This window comes from Vidua macroura, chromosome 5 (genome assembly GCF_024509145.1).
Source record: "Vidua macroura isolate BioBank_ID:100142 chromosome 5, ASM2450914v1, whole genome shotgun sequence".
Lineage (NCBI taxonomy): Eukaryota > Metazoa > Chordata > Aves > Passeriformes > Viduidae > Vidua > Vidua macroura.
In genome coordinates, this window is record NC_071575.1 from 40,414,122 (window position 1) to 40,424,858 (window position 10,737).

A 10,737-nucleotide genomic window follows, 5' to 3' on the forward strand; every position below is an offset into this window, starting at 1 on the left:
GTTAAGGGGAGGCTCGCAAGGGGACTCCCCAAGTGCTGCAGCTCAGTGGCGAACCCCGCAGGCACTGCACATCTGGGCTGAGCACGTTGAAGGAGACGCGTTTTTCTCTCACTTCCACACATTCAAATGTTACAGGAGGGAAAAAATTAGGAAAAAAAAAGAAAATGAAAAAAAGAAAAATAAAATTTAAAAATGAAAAAAAAGAAGAAGAAAAAAGAAAAAAGAAAAAAGAAAAAAGAAAAAAGAAAAAAGAAAAAAGAAAAAAGAAAAAAGAAAAAAGAAAAAAGAAAAAAGAAAAAAGAAAAAAGAAGAACCCCTGGCACAAGCCAGCAGGGTCGGTGGGTGCTGGCTGCTGGGGCTGGTCGGGGGCAATCAAGGGGGTGAAGCAGATGGGGTACAGAGCCCACAGTCACCGGACCGATGGAGTGAGTGTCACCAAGGGCAGAGAGAGGTATCGGGGGTCTCTGCTTTTATGGCTTCCCAAAAAAACGTACTTTCTGTGAAATTTACAGGACCATATCTGGGCGGGGGAGGGGAAGGAAGCAAAGCAGCCGGGTTTCCCCCGGCTCAGGGCTTTGCTGCTGAGCTCTCTCCATGTTTCGAGCCCCTCGAAGGCTCTCGTGGCAGTGGGGCTGATTCCAAATGAATGGGAAGTAAACACGTTTAAAGCCCGCGGACGCTCGCTTTAAAATGAGCTCTACGGATAGCCCTGCTTCTCAATCGTGACTTCCAAGGGAGGCAGGGAAAAGGCTGCGGGCGGCTTCGCGCTGCCCCCGCCGAGCTGCGGGATTAATTGGTTGCATCCGCAGGCAAAATCCTCCTTCGGCGGCGCCGGCTGAGGGGCTGCAGGGCGCGGGGGCTCCCCCCGGGCCCCTCGCCCGGCGGTAGGGGCTGAGCGCGGCTCGGCAGCTCCAGGCGATGCGACAATGGCACTTCGGGAAAGGAAGGGAAAGGGGGTGGGGGTGGGAATAACACACGGATCTAGCAACCTTAGCGGGAATTCAGATCTTGCAAGTCAAAAAGGGGAGCCCAGCGCGCCCCTTTCGAGGCCCAGGTGGAGGCTGTGGGTGTGGGTGGAAAGGAGCACAGGGCTCCGCTCCCCGCGTTCAGACACGGCAGAGTTCCCGCCGCCTCGACCTGCCTGGGAAAGCGCCGGAGCAAAGGCAAAAGGTGTTGCAAATACAGGGCAAGCCCCCTCCGGCTACCTCCCCCACCTCCATCGGCAACGGGGCACCTCTCTCGATACGATGAGGGGGGCGAGGGGGGGAGGTGGGGAAGGGGGGGGGGAATCCGGGGGTGGGGGGAGAAAGGCGAAAAAAAGCCTTTCTAGTCAATCTCCTCTCCCCCAGACCCAGCATCTAGGGGCAGTTCAGGGGTTGGGCTGGTCAAGATCGGAGGCGGCAGCAGCGCCCGGTGGGACCCGACACATGCACACACACGCGCGCACACAGATTGAGATACTGCGAGGGCTGAGAGAGGAGGGAGACAGGAGAGCCCCGTTCCCTGCTCCTCGCTTTCGCAATTTCAAAATCAGCTCGAACTGACCCAGCGAGCGCTGGTTGGTCGGAGCCACGCTGCTCCATGTTCCCCATTTACATTGAAAAGCCCCAGCTTGCTCCCTGCACAATAGTGAAAGTCCCGAGGAGGCTCCGCGGTTCAGCCACGGACAGGCAGCGCCCCGTCGCTCCGGGGTCCCCCCGCCGGGGCGCCCGCCGGAGCCCCTCGCTGCGCTTCTGCACCACCTCGCCGGGAAGCAGCGCACAACAAAGCCCCCCCGCCCCGTCGCCAGGACTCCTTAGAGCACAATACGTACATGTACATGCCTATAACACTATAGATCTGCGGCTCTACGTATCTATACGATACTGACTTGTGGTTGTTTCCTGGGTCTGCCTCGTCCTCTCTTCTGAGGCTCTGCGGTTGCAGGTTGCTCCTGGGCAGCAGTGGAAGGCTGACCGGGTCCCTCACCTTGTGCACTCATCGTGACTTCTGCTGCTCAGCCTGAAACCAGTCTCTCCAAAGCACCTTGGAAGGGGGGGAATCAAAACGAGCTCTTGCTGCTTTTGCTGCTCGCTGCCACCACCACACCGGACGTCCTGGTGCTGCCAAAAAGGAGAAGAGAAGGGGAGGAGGAGGAGGAGGAGGTGATGGTGGTAGTGGTGTTGGTGGTGGTGGAAGAGGAGGGGGAATGAATCTCTCTTACAATTTAGGAATAGTTAGTAGCATGAAACAATTCAAAAGAGGAGAGGTTTAAAAAAAAAAAAAAAAAAAAAAAAAGGCTGAGTAAATTGCAGCCCTGGAAATGCAAGGAGAGAGGGAAATAGTCCGAGGGTAGTCGGGAGCAAACCAAGAAGAGGAAAAAAAGTCCTGCAAATTGAAAGCAAGTGGTGGCTATCGCGCTTAGATCGGATCAGGACAAATTAAGATAAGACACACTGAAAATGGACTGAGAACACTGCACAATCTTGCCAGAAGCATGCACCCTGGGAAGACGGGGATTTCGGCAGCAGCGGGAGCAGCGCGCAAAAGGAGTGATCATTTAAAAATAATAATAATAAAACGATTTGGGAGATTGGGAGGGAAAAAAAAAGGGGGGCGGGCGGTCCTAGGTTCGTGTCTGTGATGCGAGCTCTTGGGACTGGAAATATTATGATGCGAGTCCTGCCCACGGACTAAACTAGGATGAGGGTTAAGGGAGGGGGAAAAAAACCAAAACCAACAACAAAAACGAAGGAAAAAGAAAAGAAAAGCCACTTTTACCCGTGGGTGGAAAAACCAGGAGGGGGCTGTAGGGAAAGAAAAAAAAAAAAAAAAAAAAAAAAAAAAAAAAAAAAGGAGGCAGAGCGCAAACCCGGCGATGGGGGGCTGGCGGTCGGCCAGATAAAACACGAGCAGCACGGCAGCCGGGGCAGCGGCGGCAGAGCGCGCCGCCGCCTCACGTGTTCCGCACCGGCCCGGCCGCGCCGCCACGGCGGCTTTAAAGGGCCAGGCCGGGCCCGGCGCTCGCCGGCCCGCACGCGCCCGCGGCCACCGCGCGGGGCTGCGCGCCCGCTGCACGTGCGCGCCCCGCCGAACAAAGGCGGCCGGGCCGGGGCCGCCCCGGGACGCGCCCGCCGCCCTCCGTCCGCGGGCGGCCGCCGGGAGCGCGGCTCTCCCGCCGGAGGTGCGGCCACCGGGCCGGCGCTGCCATCGCGGTGCGGACTGGGCGCCTCGCGAGACGGCCGCCGCCGCGGTAAGATGTGGGCGGTGTAACCCGACAGCGGGTCGGAGCTGTCCTGCCGGGAGGGTGACGGCACGGGGAATGACCTTGCGGAGGGCCCTGCCCCGACATTGTTCTTCCTACGAGCATGGCGCGGCCGCAGGCTGCGCCTCTTCCCAGAGCCCCTAGGCAGGATGTCCAGCACTGCCTTCTCCCTCCGCTCGGTGCTCGGTCCTCTCCCGTGCCAGCCACGGTCAGACGCTCCTCCACTGTGGCCACAAGGAGATGGCCACAACGGCCAGGGAGGACCCCGCTGTCTGTGCGTGCCCCCAAAAAAATGTTCACACCTGGGCTTCATGTGCAACTTGGGCATTTCATCCAGTCCCACTCCCCCGTCAAGGTCTCGCACTTCGGCTGACAGCCACCCCTGTAGTAAATGTCTGGTGACATCCTTTCTCTCCTACTCGGGGCTGGACAAGCACAGGAGAGCGCTCAGAATGAAAAGCTGCATTATCGTATATAATACTGAAGAGGGCAGAGATACTGCTGCAACACTCCTTGTGCCAGCAGCTATCGAAATACAGCCAGTTTTCTTGACACCTTATAAATTCTGATGTCTACTGATCAGGCAGAAAGTTACTACAATCAAACACATGCAGTCATTGACCAGGAAGGACTGTGCTGAGGAGACAGCTGAGTTATTTTCTGTGGAATAGAAAAAGTACACTGCAGACAGATGGGCTAAAGAAAGAGTAATCCTAGAACACTTCTTAAGGCTGAAAATATTGCCAAAGTGTTCTTAATCCAATCACAAGAATCCCAAAGCCTGCTTCACTCCCATCCCCAAAAGCAACCAGCTATGGAAGATAGACATAGTCCACCTGTTCAATCTAACAGCTATCAGAAAACCCTTGTAGTCCCACTGCCTTTTGTAAAATATTCAGTTCCTATCACACCATTAAGAAATCCATAGAGCCCTACATCTATTCTATACATCAAAAGATTAAGCTGCTGTATGCGATCGGGATTCCAAGTAGAGATTGTGAAGTCTTTAGTTTAAAATGCAGCAGCACATAACTTTTATAACGTCCATTAATCTCTTTAAAGCATATTCATGTGTCCATTTCTCTGGAAGAAAGTGTTACATGCAATTGGTAAAAGCCTGTTGCTCCAAAACATCTGTCTCTACAGAATCATCCTGTATGGGCTATTAATTGTACCACTAGTCTTCCCTTGAGCATTTCTAGTAAAAATACTATAGTTCAAAGACTTTTTACATACAGCCATAAGCAAATAATTTTCACATGAGATCAGTATTCCTAAGCTCACTGTTTGAAAGCTGTTCTGGACAAGAAAAGCACAACAGAGTTTGGGTGTTTCTACAGTCTGACTACAGATTCACCATCATAATAATCAATATCCAGGATCTAAACAACTATAGGTCGTTCATTGATTTGAAACTATCCTGATTCCCTCCTTAACCAAAAGTGCTTAGACAATAAATCAATGTGATATTCCTTATGGCAACTCTGTGGATACAGAGCTGTCTAGACTCATCAAAAAACTTGTTCTTATGTCATCTATATACGGAGTACCTTAACCCAGGTAAGCAACATGACATTCAGAACCCAGAAAGCCTGACTTCCTCAAGTAGATGGTGGAAGCTGAGGAGCCAGAAACAGCTTTTCATTTTTTTTCCAGGTTCCTTCCCAAAAGAGATGTGGTAGCTGTTCCTTCCACTGTTCCAATCAATTTTCTGACAGTATAGCTGTATTTGCACAATATTCAGTGCAAACACCAGTGAATACAACTGTATAATTAATCAAAGGGACTACTGCAAAATCACTAGAGTAGACATTTTCTACTTTCTACCAGCTTTGGTCTGGGATTTAAGCTTTGTTCTATTAACAGAAGTATTAATTATCAGTGCTTTTTTTTTGTTTTGTTTTGGTTTGTTTTTGTTTTGTTTTCCGGAACCATTCATAATAAAATCTGGCCTGATTTCTAGTCTCCATGAGTCTTAAACTCGGGGCATTTCCAAAGAAATCAGAGGAACTTCCTAGAAAATTAAGAAGAAGACAATGAAAAATAATGTGCAGATTTTGCTACCAAACCCAGAACACTTACAAAGAGGCCATTTGTTATTCTGTAATCAGTGTGATGGCTTGTAGAGGTTTCATTTGCCTCTCTTCCCAGAGGAGATTTTTTCAATTGTGCATTCTAATAGCAGCAGTAAAATTTTGCATCAGAACAAAGAACCAAGGTTTCAGGAAATATCTTTCTTTAGAAAAACAGAAAATTACAGGTTAAATAGGCCTTGGAGATTATAAATAGCAGCAATAAATAGCTTCCCTTGCTCACTTCTTCATCTGTTTCCTTTCCCAAAAGCCCACGGATGCAGAAGAAACCATGCTGTATGATCACAGGGAGATGTCACCTATAGATAGCAACCTAACATAACCCATACATAAGTACAACTAACTCCACCAGTCTGTTAGCTCAGATGGTCTCAGCTGGTAGCGCTTTACACAAGGAGAGAACGTCTTTATTTTTTACAAGGTGCTACTGAACATCTGTGATGCCATCTGTGTGATAGGAAGTGTGTCACCAACTTTATAATGCCCGCTCACTGTATACATAGGAGGGCAGAGTCAGGACACCCCTGTGTTCTGCTCTAGTGGGTCCTGTTTTCTCCACCCTAGTTCTCATGGAGTGCAAACTACTCAAAAGGGGCAGTGATAGTAAGTTTAAGGCCTTAGCTCAGGGGAAGCAGCAATTTTTTTAACTCTGAAAGAAATGTTTTGCCAGGAGTGGGAGAGCAGTAAAATTTAGAAGAATTTTTTGACTGTTTCCTTCATATTTCAAGAAGCTTACAGCTCTGCACTACCTCAGAAAACTCCTTAGAGGAACAGCCTTGGCCTACCAGGGTTAGAGGCTGCCATGTCTGAAGGGTTGTATTTTGAGTAGGTATTTCACTTGGCCAACCAGAGAGACCAAAGATATTTATGTAGTTAAAGGCTACAATGGGTACTCAGGGAATCCTGGGAATCCTGATACTCTGCTGCTAGAGAACCAGTCAGTGCAGGAGAAGTACATCTTGCAAACATTGTCTATATTTGTGGGGAAAGTTAATTTTTGTTTTTCCCTGGTTCTTTTAGAAAGTGCTGCCTGTGGGGATACAAGAGAGAGGAGAAGAGCAAACACATGAACCTTGAGTGCACTTATGAGATGAGCCAGGGTGTATCACCATTCTTCCACTCTTTTCATGCAGCTAGTGGGACCAACAGTGGCTGTTGCTTCATAATCAGCAACCTGGAGATGGCTCTGAGAATGTTTTAGGGAAGCATGACTGTGACTGACAAAAAAGACCCAGAAAAGAATATTAAGGCTCACTCTCAGGCTTTGTCTGCACTGGGGAATTTCTCCCCTCCTCGAAATTCCCACCATTGCCAATATGAATGCAGCTGCACAATTGTTAAGAGATGTTGGGAGGCATAATATATGAGTTTTCATCTAGTCAGCCATTTGCAGTACTGTGTCAATTAACCCTCCTCAGAGCAGGGTTAACTGATACAGTGCTGAAAACGGCTGCTGGAACTGAAAGCTGTCTATTCTAAGGTTCCCATTGTTGCTAACTCTGGTGCAGCTGCAGTGGAAATCAGTCCACATGGGATTATTTGATAACAATTCTCCAACCTAGAAACTGCTTCAAAATGCAACACAGCCACCTATTGGGCCAAAACATACTTCCACTGCATCTCAGCAGCTATGCACCCAAGCTGTCGCCATTCATAATGGGATTTCTTTCAGTCCAGAAGGTACTTTTTGCATTTCTGTATTAAGTACACAGTACTTCATCTCAGCAAACTGGTATTCCTATCACCCCCAAAGAAATGCCTCTGCTCATTAGTTCTTACTAGCTCTGGACTTGAAGACGTGTGTAGGGAGAGACAATTTTCTGTTAGCGTCTTTTCATTGATTAATACACTCAGTAATTCAAAATTTGTCCTTTCAAGTGTGGAAACTTTGAAATTTGTTTTTGGTTTTAATTTCTTTATGCAGATCCAGTTCTTTAATTTATGGCTGGAGTTACGGTTCACCAGGAATTTTGCTTTTTTTCCTACTTAACAAGTAAAGCCTTATTTGTGCAGAGCAGCACCATGAAGACTCAGACTGATTTCTGAGGGAGTGAAGTTCTATTTTGAATGAGCAGAGTTGGCAGAATCAGTCCCACTTATTTCAATGTACTTTAGGAAGCAGTTATGAAACAGGCTGATGAAATGGGTGGTTCACCCTCTGCTTAGTAAGACTAATACTTCTAAAAAGCCCCTCTCTATCCTTCTTCTACATCCATGTCCAACACTAACTAAAACAAGGAAGTGTTGTTTGGCATTTGTTACACTTTTGAACCACTATTTATCAGACAGATGCTGGCAATCAGGTTTTTTAAGTGCAGTTTGCAAGTGTGAAAATGTTGAAGCCCAGGCTCAGCAAAAATCTCAGTGAAAAATTCTAGCTCACTAAAGCCTCTGATTAATGACAAGCAGGTTTCAATTCATGCATGACACCTTATACAAATATAGAACACAGCTATTTACAGAATCCTGGGCAACTGCATATGCCTATGAATATCTACAGAGGCTCAACATACCCGCCCAGGGAAATGGCAAAGGGACAGACCCAGAGGAGATGCAATCCATAGCCTCCCAGCTGTGGTGGTGAGCACTAGAGCTTAGCTCAGGGTGTTCAGATGTTGAGCAAAACTGATTTGGCAGAAACTTGGATACAGCTGAGTATTTTGAGAAAGGGGAAAGGAAGTGGCTCACTCCTCCTTCATTCCTGATACTGCTGTGATGGTTTCTCACTCCTGGAGATCCCTTTGGACAAAGGGAGTGGGCACAATAACTGAATTGTCTGCAATGCAGGTGTGACAGCTGTCTGTGGAAGGAAGGAGCAGCTCCATACTGACTACCCTTTAGCTCAGGTTGAGCTGTAAGGATGCATGGTAAGGTTGTCAGATCACAGTTGTCATACAGCTTGGTAAATATGTTTATATGTTTGCTTAAATGTTTTTGTTAATCTCTTGAAGGGTTATTAAGAAAATGCTAAACAACTCCCATCCCAAATCCCAGTGGAACTGGATTTCTCTTCTCCCTTACCCTTATTCCTTTTCCCTTCAAAATTAGGTTCAGTATCTTGCATATGGCTTTATATGAAACTCAGTGATTAAAACTACTTAAGACTGGCTCATTTTTCTCTGCAATGAGTTCAGTTATTTCCTTTTTATACCTTCCAGAATTTACTATACCATATCTAAATATTGGCTGCAGTCCACATGTTTTAGATCATTCTCTATAATGGTCCTGTTGTTATAGAATCCTTTGTGTGTGTGTGTGAGAAAGAGAGAACATTCGTATGTGTTGGAAGCAAGACAGGGTGCATAGAATTGCTTGGAAAGAGAAACCAGGGTATACCAATTCTGTAAGGGATTTCTGAACTGATAACATAAAAGTGATAAAAATAATTGAGCACTGACATTATAGACCTCCACTTCATTACCTTCTATGTGTGATAAGTAGTATTTCTGATGCCAACATGTTACTCTATTCTTACATATTCTAACAATATATCACTCATTCAACTTTTGTTGCTATATAATTTTACAGATCAGATTTATTGTTGTCACATTTACTCATTTTTGCTTGTATTCTAAGTGTATATCTTTTGACCTGAGTCATACATGTCAGTCAGTGGTAAGCTGCATGGAGATGAAACTAAGGCAGCATCTGAAAGTCATTATACCTAAAGCTCATTACCTGCTGAAGATCTGCATGTTCTCTGTACGGTCTTCAGCAGGTAATATGGATAAATAAGTGATCTAAGGAAAAAGCAGGAAAAGGGTCATTTGCCAAACCATAAGGTTTAATCAAAACAATCATAGAAGTCACAGTGTTCTAATATAGAACTAGGCTAGACACTTAGGAGGAAGTAACTGAGAAATGCCTCTCTACTTCCAGGACAAAATGAAATCAGTAGCCCTGCTGTAGTGGGTGTCTGACACCCGCCTGTTACTCCACATGTGGAGGATGCATTTAAGTGGCAAACAGACAGGCATGGACTGATTTTGTGCCCAGCAAGTGTGTCCTACCTCACAGCCCATCAGATAAACCAGTTCACACTCAGAGCAGGCTGGGTGTCCTCACAGATGCACGTATGGAGTCACAGGAGTGGGGCAAATTTGTTCTCAAATTTCTTTCAACTTCTCATTGTGGACAAGTCTTAAGACAGCCTGTCAGTGCTGTAAATTCAGACCTCTTTCCCATGTGGAGATGTTCTCAACCACCCAGAACAGAACAGAACAGATGCAGAAAACTCGGCACTAGCTACTCCACTTATGTCCCACCTTTGTAGGGCCCTGGGCTGGAGATTAGGATATAATTTTCTGCTAGAATGAATTTCACCCAAAGACATATAGTTTCTATATGACATATAAGACATATAGTTTCTATATATATATTTTTCCCCCCCACAAGCTAAGATAAATTTCTGCTTTGGTCCATTAACAATACTTATATTTTTAATCAGAATTATTTTGTACTGTATTTTCTTTGGAAATTACAGTAATACAGTTTATGTGAAATACAAACAAATGAGGGAACCATTTTTACCTAAATGTATGAATAGCATTTTGCAATTTGTCATTGTGATATATTTATCTTTTGAACTTTAAGTGAGCTCAGCTGAAAAAAATGCTTCTCTTCATCACATGACTGGAAAATATATTACACCAGAGGAGAATATTGCTGTTTTAGTTTAGAAATTAGAGGCTAAATATAATTTTCCACTATACTTACTTTCACAAAGTATGGAGTAAATTATTTACACTACAGTAAATTCTTAGTACATATTCCAAAAGGTGGTAAATTCAGCATTCTCACTTAAATTAATGGATATTTTGTGAATGTGTGTTAAAACTAAGACCTTTAAGATCTTGTGTTGCCTGCTGAAGCCTTAAAACCATTCTAATATGGCTAGAACAAAACAAACCTGTCAACAAAATAAAGCCTGGAGGAAGGAAACTAGTATGGAACAGAAAGACACAGACTGGCCAGTGGAGTGACAACAGAGAACATTTGGGGTTGCTATCTGCCTGACAACCATCCCCATCCAGAGGTGCAATCTACGTGCAGTCTTTCTAACCAAAACTTTGCACAAATGCAGAGGTGCCTGTGGTTCCCAGCCAGGTGTGCTGCATCACTGGCTGCAGTGGGAGCAGGACAGCACAGGAGCTCCATGCACAGGAGCTCCATGCCCAGGCTCCCTGGCCGCTCTGGCTTTGCTGCACACCCGTGCAGTCAAGTCGCTCCCCACTTCTGAGCTGCCCCAGCAAACAGGGCTGCAGGCAGCAAGCTGTAGCCACAGCAGCAGAGAGTCCTTCGGCCTGTGCCTCACTGCCTTCGTTGCCCTGCATGGCTTCGGAGCCAGGAGCAGGGCCAGCTGCACCCTAAATAAGCGCTTCCAGCAATGGCAGCTGCTTC

At 46.4% G+C, this 10,737-nt stretch overlaps 1 protein-coding gene across 2 annotated transcripts in view; it reads right to left on the minus strand.

Moving 5' to 3' along the window:
• Positions 1-2,790, minus strand: part of HMGA2 (high mobility group AT-hook 2) — a 121,748-nt gene extending 118,958 nt beyond the window's left edge. Inside the window, exons 1-2 of one of the 2 annotated variants that reach the window (XM_053978917.1) lie at positions 2,761-2,790; positions 1,871-2,102 (exon numbers count right to left, since the gene is read on the minus strand). In XM_053978917.1, coding sequence (XP_053834892.1) covers positions 1,871-1,981 — 111 coding nt within the window. In that variant the 5' untranslated portion in view covers positions 1,982-2,102; positions 2,761-2,790. Of the gene's footprint in view, positions 1-1,870; positions 2,205-2,760 lie in introns of those variants that run through there. The other variant, XM_053978916.1, reaches the window with a different exon arrangement.
• Positions 2,791-10,737: the final 7,947 nt, after the last annotated feature.